The 18,011-nt window shown below is 35.3% G+C and overlaps 1 protein-coding gene across 7 annotated transcripts in view; it reads left to right on the forward strand.

The window, feature by feature from the left end:
* The window catches only part of PCLO (piccolo presynaptic cytomatrix protein), a 326,540-nt gene that overhangs the window by 272,033 nt on the left and 36,496 nt on the right, over window positions 1–18,011 (forward strand). For all 7 annotated transcript variants that reach the window (XM_039571460.1, XM_039571461.1, XM_039571465.1 and 4 more), the window contains 2 exons: window positions 6,119–6,260; window positions 9,550–9,617. In XM_039571460.1, the coding sequence (XP_039427394.1) occupies window positions 6,119–6,260; window positions 9,550–9,617 (210 nt within the window). The remainder of the gene's footprint in view (window positions 1–6,118; window positions 6,261–9,549; window positions 9,618–18,011) is intronic.

The following is an 18,011-nucleotide window of genomic DNA, read 5'->3' on the forward strand; positions in this document are numbered from 1 at the left end:
CAGCCCAAAGCTGCTTAATGACTCATGTCACTAGTTTCTTAATTTCCAAGTTAAATGGGCTTTCATGTTGCTACAAATAACCCATTTCCAAGGATCATTATCAAAACAAGAACAGTTCGTCCCCACTCTCTGCAGATAGCAGTAATCTGAGGCTGTCTTTTCAGCCTTGTTTCAATCTAATAGCTGGCCCATTTTGCTTTGGCTATTCTTGCTATTTACTCTTCCACCATTTTAAGCTGACATATAATTTCAGGAAATTGCTCAGATTCTTCATTTGATAACTCTTATTTCAAAAGTCTTATTTCAAAATTCTGTAGGGTAGACTAACCCTACAGAGTGCATGGAAAATTGTTTCATCAGAATTGCTTTGAGGGTTAAAGAAATACTTCAGAATAGTTTAAGAAGTGTGGGTTTTTTCTGTTACTCAGATCAAACAGTAAATTTCTCTGTAAAGGGTTGTGTTGAAATTTCACAAAATATCCCTGCTCAGTGTGTGGTCAAATCTGTGTCTAATATACAGATGTGGCTGAAATGGGTGAGACCATGGCTTAAAGTCCTGTTCAGTATGAGGCAGCCTTAGGAAAATAAACTATCTGAGCTGACCTGAGGTAGATGTGTTTGATCACCAGTTGTTTCTGCATCCCCATTCTGTTGCCAGTTCACAAAGGATGCAACAAGCGGTCCCAACAACAGTTTTACCCTGCAGAGCCCTACAGAGCAAGCTGGAGCAGCCCTTGCTTTTAGTGCTAGGAAACACTTCATAAAAACCAGGGAAACTGGCATTTGGGGCAGTTTGAGGTTAGAGCACTTGAAACACTAGAGAGTGTTTCAAGTGAAAGGCTACTGAGAGTGAAGGGTAGCCAAGCTTCTGCCAAAAGACACTGTGTATGAGATGCCCAGTCTGTTGGTCATCAGAAAATTACCCACAGCAGATTGGTGTTTTCACCTTCTCCCATGGGCTTGCATCTCTTTTAGAAAATTCAGCATGATGCTTTCAGCCTTTTTTGTCACCCAGATTTTCTCAGAAGACTGACACTTCTAAAGAACAATTTTTTTCAAGTAATTAGAGGCCAATTCTGGAAACGTAATCCTGAGTCCATACTTGAAGGTGTTTTTCCCTCCTCCTGTTTAGTTCACAAACAGAACCATCATTCCCAATGTGTTTTGACAGTGTATTTCTGCTTCTAGATGGAAACTGGAAAAGGGGAACATCTACAATATATTCACCAGGAGAAAGTGCTTGTTGAGTCTGTTCTTTTCTCCATATGAACCATAGAACTGCATAGTCCACTTTTTCAAATTTATGTCTTAAAAAAAAGTCCATTCACTGTAAAAGAATGGCTGGAGTGGCTGAGAATCCTGGATTGTTTCCATTTTGCTGCTGACTGATTTAGCAGTTCCTGGTTGTAGGTCTTGTGTGAATGATGTATCTTCCTTATATTAGGTTTTAAAAAGCTTCTCTGTTGTCTGTTGAAAACAGACTTTTCCAAAAGATAAAGTGAAATCATATGCCTTCCATGCTTTCCTCTCTTATTGATTTTAATATGATATTTTCTTCATATTAAGATGTGACTTACATGTTTTCCTTGGTTCTAAAAGTTTATTTTCTAACTGGGTCCATAAGCCAAAGCATAAGAAAGACCACATTTTTGCCATACTAACAATAGTTTTAAAAAATAGATATAAAAAGATGGCCCTAAAAAGTGGGTGCTAACCTTCATTTTCTTGAAACAACAATTTTCCAAGAAGGCATAAGGGAATACATGTTCAAACATCATCCTGTTGAATTTTTTTCTTCTTCCTGTAAACAGTACAGAGTACAAATGGCATCTATCTAACCATTATAATTTTTTCTTGGGAAACCCTGGTCCCACACCAGGTATAACATTATCATCCACTTTCTTGGAATCTGAAATAATTACTGTAAGCAGTTGAGAACTTTTCCAACCCATTTATATATTATTTACTAGAATGGTTGAACAGAAATGTTTGCTCATGCCAGAGCCTGTAAAACAGGCAGTTTAACAGAATCACTCAGAGGCAGCATTAACACCACATTTCAAACTACTAAATGTGACATATGTACCCATTAACACCCATTCCAAGTAGAGAACATTTCATCTCATCAAGGGAACTACCAGCTAAAATAGGATTAACAGATGAAAATGAAATCAAACCACAACAATAGCTTTGTGTAATAGGGAAATCTGTGCCCTATTTCAGAGAAAGCAGCTCATATTAGAATTTTAAATTTTCACTTCCTATTTCTATTCTTCATAGTTTGATGGCTGGGCAGCCCAGACATCATTGATACTGCAGTCCTTAAAAAGTGCCAAGCACCTGATAAATTGTGCAAAGAGTTTACAGAAAAAGGGCTGGAGGGGGTGAAGGGATATTTGCTTTCTCCCAGAGACAGGCCAAATGAAGGTGGGTAATGACCTTCAGCTGAGCTTTGTCTTGTCCATCTGCTGAGGCCTGAGGAGCCTTTTCTCTAAAAATGTAAGGCTTTAAGAATCATACATAATTGATAGCAAGACCTCGCCTACAAGTATTTTAAAAGTTTTCTAAGCTTTCTAGGAGTTTCTAAAAGTTGCTTAATGGGTTGGTTGGGTTCTTTTTTTTCTTTTTGGGGGGGGTGGGGAATGGGAGGGTGGGTTGCTTAAGATCCAGGAAATAATTTAATAATTTGAGAAAACAAAGGGCAAGGAAGCAATGAAACATAGCTCTTCCATACTCTGGATACGGAAAATTACAATGATGGAAATTGCCTTCACCTGAGTTCCTATTCAGATACACATTGTAGATTTCAGTAAAGCAAGACTACACCTGTGTAATACCAGATGAGAATATCCAATCTTTGGACCCAAGTGAGTCCATACAAAACTGTTCCAATTCTACAGACCAAAGCACCTCCTGCCAGAACTTTGATGTCAAAACCTGGGGACTAAAGCATTTTCTAGCATAGGGACCTGTAAGCAGAATCTCTGTAACTCAGAATTAACCCGCCCTAATACCATAATTAAAAGTAAAATTAAAACAAAATATAATGAAATAGTTTCTTGTCCTTATGTGAATATGAACCCAACTGACCAAGCAAGGTGGAAATTGTTCTGACACTTTCAGGACTTCACAGACCATATGTAGACTGGTAAGACTAGAGGAGCATCACAGTGAACTCTGACTTTCTTGTTAAAGTTTCTAAGACAATGTTTGCATGTATTCCAAGAAAAAGGGCAAGACTGCAAGAGACTGTGCAGACCAGTTGCTTGAACATACGAGCATGGAAAAAGTTCTATCTTTCCACATAGAGTAGAAATATAGCCACAGTTATACTAACTCTCAGGGAAAATATCGTCTGGCAGCAAACATTGCCACATCACCAGAACTTCCAAGTTTCCTACATAACCAGCAGAAACTTAGAGGTCTGGATGTATCTGTAAAAATACAGACATGTAGAAAATGTGGGTGTCTCACAAGTTATGAGATGATCTCTGTATCCAGATTCTGAATTTGTCACGAAACCAGCTGTAAATCTATTTGTGGATTTCATTTCGTGTCACAAACTGACACTGTGGTTCATTACTTTCATAGAGCAGACAGGAAAAAAAATAATAACATTAAACTTTAGAATTTTCAAAATCCAGTCGTGAATCTAAACTTGGATCCATTGTAACAATTCACCAAGTGATCTTATGGAAAAAAACATCAATATGGAAAATGATGTGAATTAGTGAAAACAGTAGAAAAACTAAAAATACAGCATACTGAATGTGTAATCAGGATACAGCTGTTTCAAAAGAAACAGCTATGGGTTGATTATAAATAGATGAATCCATTTCCAAAAGCTTAACTCAAATTTTCTGGATTGAACTAAATTCTAGGTTCTTACTGGTTTTAGAAATCCACCAGTAAAGGTACAAGAAATTACTTCAGACACTATCTTTTACAGCAAAGTCAATAAAAACAAAGCCCAGATATGAAAGATCCGTTCAGGCCACATATGTTATGGTGGAGATATATGCTACACTAAGCAATATCCTGCCTAAGGGAAGGACTGAAGATGTTTTTCTATGCTGGCACAATACTGTGTTGGCTTCTGTGGGTTTTGCAGATCTGTTGATCTCCCATTTGTACTCACCTGTGAGGCATTTTTCACACCATGGCAAAAAAAAGAAAAAAAAAAAGCCAACAAAATGACCCAACCTAAAGGAACCCTCAGAATTCCAAACAGAAAACACTGGGAGACATACAGGTCATGTAAACATGAGAACTGAGGCTATGAATTAGCTTGGGACAGACATGAGAGACACAATTCAGGCTGTTGAATACAGGTCAACTGGCAATAATACCCTATAATGGAGAGATAGATCTCTCATCTCTGAAATCTCACTCTTGCCCAGCGTTTCTCAGCAGCATTTTGCTGACATGTCAGCACAGGCATAGGAATTCACTCACAGTACCACCAGCTGAAAGGGATAGAACCACCACTGCACACAGACACCCCAGATGGCTGTCTCTGGAAAAACATGGGTGTCTTTCCTCCAGGTGAGATACTGAGAGTATCTGCTAATAACATTATGACTTTAAAATTTATTTACATCCAAGAAGGCAGCCTATGATTGTTGTATAAAATAATGGTATAGAGTTAAAGAATAATTTGATCTGAAAACAACGTAGACTGACAGATTACACTTCTGGCTGTGGGCAATAGTGGAACAAAGGAGACTAATAGAGTTGTAAAGATTAAAAAATTATGTGACAGTTTGGTTTACCAGTGAAGAATCACTTGGGAGAGTAAGAGGTCTGTCTTAGCTCAAAATTTGCCCAAGGACTGATGATACAAGAATTGCTTTGTTCATTGCTTCTAGTTCCAATTACTCACCTGCTTTTTCATTACGTTTGAGGAGTTACACTCAGCTTCCTGGTCCCATGTCAGGCAGCATGCAACAGTCTTCACTAAAAATATTATTCAGTTAGTCATGCATAAAAAAAATTGATTGCCACTTTAAAGTAAGACACTGTTGGGGCTCTGGCTCTTATTAAATTTCCAGTTAGATACTTGACTAATTTATTTTTTAAGGAAGAATCGCTTTTAACTGCCTACGTAGAAGTTTCACTGTTCAGCAAAATAACATAAAACCTCATTAAGTCTTCACAAAAAAATAACTTTGCAAAACAATATTTTCTAGCTTCAGTGTATACGCTCAGTAGGTTGAAGTAGATGGAACATGACAACAGCAGATGTATTCAAGGACATTTAGCAAGAAAATCCCCAAATCTGTATTAATATCCCCAGACAATTGTGTTATTCAATATGAGAATAGTTACTCTATTGTTCCTGTATTAATTGCTATGTGTAATTTCACCGTGTCCTTTTTCGTTTATATTTCTCAACTTGCTAAATGCCAAATACTGGATGATTTGTTCATGTAGTGCAGTAATGTCCAAAACACAAAATAAGGCAACCTGAAGTGAAACTAACGTATGCTCTACTAACACCAAATGGTCTTAAATTAGATTAAGGCATCTCCCATCAAAATATGTTCATTAAAATTCTATGCATGTAGTAAGAGAGATCCAGCTGGGTAGGAGCAGTTGAGAAATATAATGCATAGCTGTGTTATGTCTGAAGAGGGGTGGGGATCTATTCTCTGTGACTATAGATTGTGTGCTTACACATCTGTGCAAACTCCTCAAAATCACCAAATGCAAAGAACATTTCACAAGGAATGTGAGGAAGGCCCACTGGGGCTTTCATTTTTACAAGATTATCATATGAAATGTTTCAGATGAATAACTGGTTTTCTGTCACGTTAATCAGAAAAGCAGTGTTAATCATTCTATCCCTTTTTTTTTTTTTTTTCTTCAGGCTGTTAATTTGAACTATTAACATGACTGGAGAAAACAATATGGTGGTGTACTATTTGGTTTAGAACACCTTATTCTATATGAAAAAAAAATCTCATCTGCAAAAGATGATAAAGCAGTATTTGAATGTAAAATATAAAAGTGAAAGTGTTTGCAGCATGTGATTTTGATAAATTACATTTTTTCTTAATGTCAGTGGTACAGATATGTTACAAGTGTTTTAGTAACCCACTGTTCCTGCCCTGTACAGCAAGGTCTACTAATCACCGACCTGCAGAAAGTTCTGTCTCCACTGGCTCATCAGCCAGTAGTTTTGGCAGTGGATACAGCATGGATAGCGAAGGCAGCAGCAGTGCCACAGGAGAGAATAATCTGTTTCCCATCCCGAGAATGTAAGGCTTTTCCTTTAATATACTGTATCCTCCATCCACAATTTATAGCACTTTCACTTGTCAGTCATTTTCTGTACTGTCCTCTGCAGACTTGAGTTATGCAGTAGAAGAGCAGCTAAGTGGGGAGAATTCCCTAGAGTTCATCCTTTTATTCTGCTTTGTTGAACATTGAATTGTTAATAACCAACCAAACCTCTGTCTTAACCTCATGAATTTCTTCTTGTCACACAAGAGATGTGCTAGTCTCAGCCTTTGATGAAAGTGTGTAGAGATGGACTTGACTTATGTTTTAAAAGTACAACTATTGTAGGATTGAGAAAGTTTAGTTTGAGTTTGCAGATTTTCCTCCTTCTATGAAGAGGTGTTACCAGTGCGAGTGGAATTCATACTCTGGATATAGCCCAACTTCTCCCAAGTTTTAGGAGTTTCAGTAGAATTTCTCAGTTCTTGTCTGGAAAAAGCTTTTTGGTACAGAGTTCCTGTAGGAATTATCCATCTACTATCAGTGTAATGATCCTTTAAAATTATTTAACTTTCAAAATCTCTTACCCAGTTAAGTACTCCACAGAGAAAAGTTTTTCCAGGATTTTTTCCCCTCAACTCTGTCAGCATGCACTGTCACTTAGCAATTGCATTTATATTCCCTGATAGGAGGAAGTGACTTCTGATCAGGTTAATGATTCTGGCCAAAAAAAAAAATTATAGATTGATTGTTCTCAAAATATTATTTGGTGGTCATTGTTCATTCATTGTCTGCAAGGGTCATTCAATATTTTTCTCTGGAACAAAAGTTTTTTGCTTTTCCCTTGAAGTGGTGAACTATTAGTCACAAAAGACTTAAGCTTCCTAGAAAAACTTGAAGTAAAAATTCTCTAGAACTGTGATATTTCTGAGTATTTATCATTTTCAAAAATAAAGCCAAATGGTATCTGTCTACAGCTTGTTAGTAACTAAAGGGAAAATAGAGATAAATCTAAGACTTCAACCTCACCTTCAGACTCTAGGAGGATTACGTGAGCTCAGGCTATAGGGTGCCAATTGTTTGATTTTCATTGGACTTTTCACTCATGTTTCTCTAGGCTAAAAGGGGGAAAAAAAGATGATCTTTAATAGTCTCTGACAACCTCAAAAGAAAAATACTGGGCTGTCATTCCTAGTGAGAAAAGTAAAGATGCCTAAAATCTTTGTGCAGAGAAACACAAGACGGAGCTCTCAACAGAAATTTTCAGCTCAAATATGCCAAATTTGAGTCTAAATAACATAATTTTCTATGTATTGACTGGCACTGTGACAGTATCTACAGTTACTTGCTATTTGGCTGACAGACTCATTGGTCTCTTAAGCCTGAAATCAGCCCCACTTCCACTGAAAAGCAGGAGGAAGTATCCACAGCTTCAGATTTTCACTTATAGCAATTTGTTTTCATTAATCATATTTAATTAAATAAAATATATCCAGGTCTCTTATTTTTTTATCCTACACTATTTTTTTTTTTTTATTATGGCATTTTAAAGTAAATTATTTATATGCTGATGTTAGACAGAGTCTTTAAAATTACACAGGAAATTTATACAGACAGGACCTGCTTCATTTTTCATGTTAGTCTCCAGGGTTTTACATAGTAATATAATGAAAATGAATAACAAAACAACTGTTTACAATCAGATCATTCATGGAGATGATGTTTAAAATAGATAACTGTTTCCATTTTGAATTCTGTATAAAAAGTCTTAATTATCTGAATATACGTATGATTGAAATATTACTCAAGATTTGCTTTCACACTGGCTTGATAATGACGTCAGGGACTCTGACCTTGTACTGTAATTCAGCACATCTATAAGACAACAGCTCATCACAATTTGGGTGTGAAGTATCAAGTAGGCCAAATATTTTTAGGTATCTTGGCATTTAAAAACCTTTTTGGTTATAAGCGCCGTGTTTAGACTAAGTTTCTGGTCTATGAATAGAAATTGTTGGTTATGCTGAATTTTAAACTCTTTATTTTAATCTAAGTGTTTTTAACCACAGGAACAATTAGTCTTGAAGCAAAATAAAATAATTAAATAGTGACACCGTGGGAATTGTTTGATGAGGTAACTAATTAGAATATTTGCCAGTATTAAATAGCTATAACTATCAAGGGAAATTAATAATTATATACAGTTACACACATCTGAATATATCTCGTAAAGTCTTTCTATTCTGGATTTTTTTAAAATACTCTTATTATCCAGTTGTAATATCCCTGAAAGCTACTCATGTTCTTATCTCTGATAGAGACCAGATTCTCTATGCTTTTGTCCTGTGTAACCCTTTATAGCAGTACAATGTCTGTAAAATTAAATTTATTTTGAATGCAAAGGTGAAAAGCAATTGAACGATGTATAAGGAATACAACCCTTGGGACAAATAATTCTTGCATCATATTTGTCATGATTTATGAAGCATTACCTACAGAAGAAGAAAATAATAGCTTTCAGTTAAAACTGAATAAAAAATCACTTTAAAAACTGTGATTTTATACTAATTTTTTAGTTCCCTATGAATTTAAACAACTTCCGACATGAAGCTGGCTCACAAATAGCAAAGAACAGTCATGACCCTTTAAGCCCCAAGGAATCACATGCAACTGAAGATAATGCCTTATAGTCTCAATCACAGCATTCAGAGTCCTAAGGGAAAAAGAAAACTAGAAGCACAAATGTTTGAGAATGACTGTAATCATGTCTTAGAGCTTGCAACAAGTATGTTTAAGAATAGCTTATATTTTACCTAACTTTCATTGCCTAAAAATAGACATCAAGATTCTGATGCAGGTTCTTTCTACATAAAATGCAGGAAAATAGGGAAATCCAGAGCATGGTTTATTTCACTCACTTTAAGATTAATGTAAGTCTTCAGAATTGTTTCTTATGCTAAATCAAAACTGTAAAGTAAAGCAATCATTTAAGAACAACCACAAATATGTCTTACCTTTGAAGTAATGGTGTTGTAGACCAAATATCAATTTTTGTGACTGCTTATTTTATATTTGACTGTTGACTGTAAGAAGATAAAATGAGAAGATATGTAGCCCCAGACTGTTGTGGGGCAGGGAGCAGACAGAACCTGATGGACCCAATCTGTAAGAATGTACAGGCTTAGCAAGATGTGATTGCAGCTGCCTTCAAAAGACAAAAAGATAATATTCTTAAAAGAACCAAGCCTCGTTGGCTTAAGTGTATCATTGTTTTAGCTCCCATCTCTATATGCTTTTATTGATGACAACCACCATATCTTTTAACAGAGGGAAGATGAGCCAGAATGGACAAGAACCAGTAAAGCAGTCGGGAGTGGGAGTAACCGATTCAGAAGGTAAAAAGAAATACAAACAGCTCTACAGTGGTTCCCCATGTTTGTAGGAAGGATATGCCTACTTCATTTGCTATGAAAAATTAGTCTATGCTTTCCTTGTATTGTAGAATAAAATCCTGACCTTAATTTTCTCTGGGGCCCTTTACACAGAACACCAATGTAATGAGTCTTCAGTTCAAATGAGAATGGTGTCTTACCTGTTTATTTAAAGTAATTAAATAGTTAGATAACAATGAATAATATATAATAGTATCTGTCTTCTGGTGTTCATTGCTTTTCAAATAAAAAATACAAAGTATGGAGCTGACTCAATACTATTGGATTCAAAGGAAATATCTAATGCCTACCAGGCTTTATTTTTATAACATTTTAGAATATTTACTTCATAAAGCAATTATTAATGTTAGTGTTTACATAAAACATTAATTTTAAATAAAAATATTAGCTGAGCAGGCTTGGCTGCTGCACTTAATGCAGATGCACGATAATGAAGCCTTTATTGGATTGGGAAATCCTGAGAGATTATTTTTGGTCTTAATGTGGTGCTGACAAAGAAGGAGATATTGTAATATTGGAGCTGGAAAGTGCCTGAGAATGACTTTCAAAATTTCGTAGGGAATGTGGTTATCTTTTTTGTGTGTAATGATGGATTTCATTACATGAAAATGAAGAGTGTTTCGTACTGAAGGACACATTATAAAAATTCCATTTCCCTTTACATATAAGGTATGTTCTTTCAAGTGAATGTTTATGTTGACCTCAAATATAAAACTTAATTATCATGAACTTCATTTTATTAAAATAAGACCTTTATCATTTAGATTGATTTTAATGTAGCTTTGAGATATTTGTTAATTTATACATTGAAATTTATACATATAATTGATAAATTGATCTTAAATAAGTTTAAAAAAATCAACATTTTTCAGGTTTCTAGAATCTCTATACGTGGGGAAATAATTTCTGTTTCCATATTTGAGGTAAAAGCAGTCTGACATTCCACAGAGTTGAAGAAATCAAATTAGAATTTACAGGTAGATCTGTAAAGCTCTCTTTTCCAAAGCAAGAATCCTTACCTGTGTATATGCATTTTACTAAATATTTCCATATATAGTATTCATCATACAAAAATACTTGATAATCTGCTTTATCAAATATAAAATATTTTGATAATCTGCTTATCAATCTTCAATTTCTCAATAGTATATTTAAGCATTTGAAAAAAATATCTGTTTTTTTAAAAGAGAAATGGTGGGATGAAAATAAGAAGTTGGGAATTTTAATTTTTTTTTGGTCCTGATGAGTTTTATCCAGAATTATAATTCTAAAAAAATACCTTTTCATAATTTTGTTCATCATAAGTTGCCCCTTAGGTTCTGTCTTGGATCTTAAATTTCAGAGCCTAAAAATACAAAATATTTTCATTTCTTATTTGCATTATTAAATAACCCCAAAACCCAAACAAACCTAAACAAAAAAAAAAACAAACAATACCCAAAACACCTTTTGAAACATTCTGAAAGATGTGTATACAACATTTGGTCACTGAAATTACCTTTCCAAAATAATGTTTCTTCTTGTCTTCAAAACTTGCAAATAACTCAAGAGCTGCAATTCCCTAATTTTCACTTATGATGCAATTCACCTCTGCTACCTTGAGAACTCTAAGTGTTACAACTCCTAGTCTGATAAAATGAGTGGTTCTTGTTGAGTTTTTTTTTTGCCATTGAGAAAAGCTGGTGCAGCCAGCCTGGATTTTAGTGTCTGATTTGTAGCTGACTTAGAGGGGAAAGGTCAAAGGATAAATTAAACTAAAAGCTGGAAAACAATTCAAAAGCATTTCAGTTTCAGCATGTAAATATATTTTGGGGAAGTAGTTCAGAATTTAGAGGAACTCAAGATTAACTGATAATTACTTCAGTATTACAGATTTATTGCGGTATTGTCTTTATAGATGAATAAAAATGAATGAAAATCTTAAAACCATGTCTTTTCTGTAGTTCACTTATCTGTGTTGTGGACCAGATATGCTCTGCAATTAAGTGGAAGTAAATATTCCTTCCCATTTTTCATTAAATGTAGAGAGCTCCCATAGCTGACATTTGTATTCTTATTTGCAAATAATAACTTACTGTTACATTTAAAACCTTTTAATACTGGTACTCTTTTTTTACATTTTCAAATATTCTTGGGGCATAACTTCTGTAAAAAGTACCCAGTGGGTTAGTCTCTTTAAAATGGTGCAGAATCAATTTAGTTGCTTGAACATGCAGATCTGCTGCTACGTGAAATGTTTTAGTCACCCAAGTCATTCACGCAGGCCTGACAAATATGGCAGGGGACTTAGAGGATCTTTAAGACCAGTAGCTGACCAAAGCAAGGTAGGATCTCAAATGTCAATGAAAACTGGTTTCTAGGCGTCTGAACCAAAACTGTAGCAAGAGGGTTTGAGTTCAGCTCACGAGAGTATGACATCAAAATTTAGGCATTTACATAAGAGGAATCATCAGGAAAAAAATGCTGCTTTTGTAATTGTTGGCCCACTTGTGTTAATGTTTTTTGGGAATAGTTTTTATGCTATTAACCTGTATTAGTACAACTACAAGTAAATCCTGGAAAACAGTACTATTTACTTTGCTGACAAAACCAAATGGTCAATATAAACAACTGTGATTATGGCTATGATAATCTTTGTTTCTCTGAATATATCATCTTGTCATATTCTGTATTTTTTTCCTACTCAATAATATAAAAAAAAGTCAGAGTTTTGTTCTTGGACACCGTATTAGGTATTTTTATGATATGCATTGTTGCATGCTATCTTACTCTGGGCATTCTGCCCTGGGCGGATGAAATACTTCATCTTCTTAAGCTTCAGCAAATCTTATTATACATATTGTGGTCTTCATTTCATTAAGTTATGCAAGCCAATTTCTGTATTTGTTTCAGTAAGTGCAATATACCTTGTACAAAGATTTCTTATTACATGGTTGGAGTGTTATAGACATTACAAAAAGCCCAATTGCACCTATGTAAGGATTGAAACTAACAATTAAAAGCACGTGATTAATATCTTGATTCAATTGTAGATCATGATTGGTCTATCTGTCCTATGAAGTTGCTCAGCTAGTAGGTTCCAGATGGTATTTTCCACCTACCAACCATTCATCCATTTAAAAAATATATGGGAAAAATGATTTTCATACATTTTAAAAGTGTGACTTTACTGGGTAATCCCAAGAGGCCATTATTTCTAGTAGAAGAGATATATAGATACAAATAGCATACAAATTGTTGTTGAAATGTTGGATCGTCCCCTTTTGAAGACTCTATATGCATGCAAAATATCATTCTTCAATCATTATAAGCACTGAGGTTCATCTCAAGCAAAGACTCTTTTAGGAATTTTTCAGGGGGGTTTTGAGGGAATGAGTACTCACCGTGCTTCTGTCATCTTCTGTGGCTGGCCTTATTGTTGTGAGAATTTTCGGTCAGAAAATTCTAATCTTTCTATAGGAAGAGTGTAGTACCTCACCCACATCTTCCAAGAGAGTGGGGCTTTTTACCTTTTTTTTTTTTTTTAAATGCCCTCCAGTCCATGAATATGTATGTCCTGAATACCAAAAACTTCTCTTCACTGTTCTGCCTTTGTGACCTTTCCAGTGGTCCTTTGAGCCTCATCCTTTGACCATAATAAAACCAAGTTCTCTATGTAAGAAACTGTCTCCCTCTACAGATGACTGAACCTGAACAGAAATTTTCAGAGTGTTCTAGTAAAGCCCCAGTAGGTATATTTCCATAGGCCAACAGAAGGAATATATTTGTACTATTTCAAACTCTAACAGTGCACACGTACTTACTGAACTTTTACAAGATGATACAGTAGAGATATGCACTTATTTAGTATAACCTTTAGTGAAGTCTTTCAGGATTTCCTTTTTTTTTTTTCTTTTTTTCTCATCCTATTAGTTGCCTAAATTACAGATTAAAGAAAAAAAAACCCAAAAAGCAAACAGAATGACAACAAGCCCCAAACATGCTCTGTGATCATATTTTAACAGGCAAATTTTACAGTACTGGGGGGTTTATTTAACCTATTCAGTGTAATCTGAGATAAAAAACACCCTTTTTTTCTTAATTTTTGAGCTTTGTGGTTCATCATCCAAACTAAGAAATTCAGTTTTAAAAGTTTAATTTCTTATCTCCATATTTCAATAATTAAGGCAGTCTAATCTTTATTTATGAGAAAAATATTCAAAATACCACAGAAACCTTAAAACATTCTAGGGAGTCATTCTAATAACATTTTGGAAAGTTGCATGACCTCTGTAAGAGACTGACTGGGAATCATTTGACTTGTAAGTGTTCCTTTAAAGCTTTCTGAACAGTCCTGGTGAAATTTTCATCCGTCCTCTCTGCACAGAATAGACCCTGGAGCAAATTGTCCTGCAACTGTACCTCACTGTCTCTTGAAGAGGAGTACCCAGGAGCAATAAGTGGATTAGCTCTCTTGAGTCAAATAAGTCATGAAACAGACAGAACAGGCACAGCTAAGTAATGCCACATTCTTCAAAGAAATTAAAACTCAAAAAAAGAATTCATTCTCCTTTTACTTGCTCTTTAACTAGGCTAGAGTAACACTCTTTAAACCACAGGACTCACTGTAGTACGATTGAGAACAGACTAAGGGCTTGCTGAATCTCACACCTTAAAAAATTAGCAATTTGATTTCTTTTAAATCCAAAGGTTGAAAAATCAGAAGTATAATATTAGTCCTTATGAGGATGTTCAGTGAAAAATATCCTAATATTAGACCTTTGACCAGAAAGTTATAAGAGGAGGAAAAAGATGAAGAAATGTATTGACAGATAATTATGATACAGTTACTGAGATTTGAAAATACTTTTGCATATGCACAAATCTATACTTTGATGTCTGGGTTTTCCAGGCTGAAAATAGGAGGTTTACTGCAGATGAGAAACTTTTTTGCATTAGAACAATCAGAGAGACAGAACACCTCTCCTATGGAGACAGACTAAGAGAGTTGGGGCTGTCCAGCCTGGAGCAAAGAAAACTCTGGGGAGACCTTGTTGTGGCCTTGCAATAGATAAAGGGGACTTATAAAAAAGACTAGAAGTTTTTACCAGGGCCTACAGTGACAATGGTTTTAAACCGAGAGTAGATTTAGATTGAATATAAGAAAGAATGCTTTACAGTGAGGGTGATGAGGCACTGGATCAGCTTTCCCAGAGAAGTGATGGATGCCCTAACCCTGGTTTAAGGGTTCAAGGACAGGTTGGATGGAGGTTTGAGCAACCTGGTGTAGTGGAAGGTGTCCCTGCCATGGGGTGGGCTTGGAAGTAGATGATGATCTTTAAAGATCCCTTCCAACCCAAACCATTCTATGACTCTTTGATATGAAAGAGTTGACTATGATTTTTGAAGGGTTCAACACACAAACTGCAACTATGCCTGCTCAGTGTGAGTGGTGTTCTGGGAACTGCTGCCCATTCAGGTGTTTGACACTTACAGAAATAAAAACATTTCCCCTCTTCAGCAGTGATTTCTTCTGTACCTTTGATTAGGAGCATCAGGCACCCACATTTCTCACACTTCATCCGGTGTTTTGAACAGATAAGTCAGTAACTCTGTGCCAGGAAAATTCCACTTCCTTTTTAGTTTCTTGCCTTTGGATTGTTTCAACTACTGAAGCAACATCAGAATGTCACATGTATAGTACTGGGTAGCAGGAATCTGAGAACTGTTATTTCCAAGATAAATTGAGAGTATCTTTACATAGCATACAACTGCTCATTCCTATATTTATGTCAGGAAGTGACTGAATAGACAGAGGAGCTGTGCCTTTACATGCTGAAGGTTACAGCAAGAGTAATCTTCAATTTACCTACAAATCATAAACTAGCACGTATTTGTTTTTCTTAAATTTAGTTAAACTGAACTGGACTGCAAATTTTTATCTTCTGTAATATGATTCCTGACTCCTAGCAGTATAACTAACAGTATACCTAACAGTATATAGATCAGCAATAAATGACCAAGTCAGAAGCAGTCACTTTCACCACAGCAGAGAATAGTTCCATGTTTCTGGACCAAGGCTTGATCCAATTCTTTTTAAGGCCTTTTGAAACTGGTATCTCAAAACCACAGGAAGCATCACCTATTTAGGTCAAATACTATCTTTGACATTTTCTGCCTTCCCAATAACTCAAATAATTCAGGATTATTGCACATTTAATCCTAACATCTACTAAAATGTATGAGAACCTGGAAAAAGTCTGGACTTGCAAGTATTTTTCTTGAATCAACAAAGTCTTGTATTGACCAAGTATGAGACTGTTAACTTGATTGTAATGGATATTGATCCATGGATTGAAAGAGAAATACAAACAATCTGAAATGTTGCCAACAGTGACTTGAACAGTGGTTGAATTGCATTTTTTGATTTTGGGTTCATGTCATGTACATAGCACAAGTAATTGCTGCACCTTCTCATTGTCTTTCCTCAAGAGCAATATAAACCTGTTAATCTCTTTTTTTAAATCCATTTTTAGTGGCTGTAATATCTGCTTTTATAGTCCTATTGCTCTTCTGATTTACATGTAGAAGAGGTCTTTTTGTGAAATAAAATATTTCTGATTAAAATGTGATCCTTTCCCAGGAAGATATCTAATTGAAAGAAGAAGAATTGCCAAACTTCTCTACTATCTCTATAAATAAAAAGGCTAAAATTCAACCTGACTTTGTTTAAACTGTCTTTAATATAAAATCACAACCTTGATTTCTGCCATTGCCTTCTACCAAGGGTCTGACATCTACTACTTGACAGCATAACTTTAATCAATGCCAACAAAATTTAAAGCAGAAAATACCAGCAAGGGTAATTTCTCACATGAGCAGCTGCTACATTACAGAGGAAAAAAAGGACATAAGGAAATAAGAACACAAGTACTGAAAGCACTTGCAGATAGCCTGTCATATGTTGATTTTAAGAATTGAAAAGACCAGATATACTCTTCTGTCACAGAGGATCCCTAACAATAAATCAGGCCTTTGCACTGACAGTAGTCCTTATCCTCCCTCTTTTTTAAAAAGAAGTCTATATTTTATACATGCTCCCTTAAGCTAGGAATAGCCTTGCTACTAATGCCTAAAACCCACACTGAAAAAAGTGAGTCAAGATAAACAACAGCAGCCTCATAAACATAAGCATTATCAGCTTCCTCTCTAAAGTCTAAGTATTTTTTAGCTATCCTCAATTGGTCCCACATTCTAATTTCCCACCTGGCTTTCCAGTAAAAATTGGAGCAATTAGTTCTGCCTTCCTGAGGTATTTGCCAATATAATCCAGCTGGTCTTCCTAAAAAGAAGCAAGAAGAATTTAAATAAAAATAAAGATTGCAGCCAGAGATAAAAAATAGAGGGATAAAAAGGACAAGTTCTGTGTTCTTGTATCCACATCACAAACAACATTGATTTACAGTGTTACAAATCAGCCTATTCCTGAATTGTCACTATAAAGTGTCATCAAGAGAGAAGTAAATAATCCAGGGAGACTGTGATTAAGTAGTAGCTAGCCTACAGTTGCTGCAGTTCTGAGTTCTGTATGAACTTTGACTAAAAGGGTATTAGCTCTTAAATTATGTCTCAAGATAATTCTAAAAAAAACCTGATTTTTTTCCAGTTTTATTTCTAAACATTCTGCTTTTCCCATGGGATCTGTTGAAATTTTAAAAAAATTACTAAGATGACAAAACAAGGAAAAAGCGAAAAAGTATAAATATTTCTTCTGAAAACCAAAATATCACCCCTTTGAAGTGGTACTTCAGTAGTCACCTGGAAAGCTAATTTGTTTGCCTAATATTAATCACTTTTATTGGCCTAGCTCTTAAGTATATTTCCATCAATGTAAAGTTTCTTGGAACTTTCAGAAAGTTTCTTCTAGTAACTTCGTGGAGTTGCAATGAGCTCAGGGTGTTTGGGCTGGGAATCAGCATGCTGATAACTCCATCAAAAATCTGACAAAGATACATGGTTTCATTTCAAGGGAAGAAAAAAAAAAGGGAGAACTTTGTACCTTTTAATAAGATGTGGTTATGATGGAAATCTGATTTAATACTACCTGACACATTTAGTATAAATACCAGTTAATAATGAAGACTGTCAACACTGGAAAGGAAAAAGAGGGATCCCCTCACCAAAATGGAGTGAAGGTGAAGGTGTTGGAATGTGATTAACTGAACCTGACCCTTCTCTCGTGTAAGTCTGAAGAAGGGCTGCTTCACCTAGTGCATTATTTAAAACCACCTTGAAACAGAGTCATTTTTCATGATGAATGTTCATTTAGGATCAGTAAAAGTCAGGCTGAGGCATTGA

The sequence above is a fragment of the Corvus cornix genome, chromosome 1A, assembly GCF_000738735.6.
Source record: "Corvus cornix cornix isolate S_Up_H32 chromosome 1A, ASM73873v5, whole genome shotgun sequence".
NCBI classification, from domain to species: Eukaryota; Metazoa; Chordata; class Aves; order Passeriformes; family Corvidae; genus Corvus; species Corvus cornix.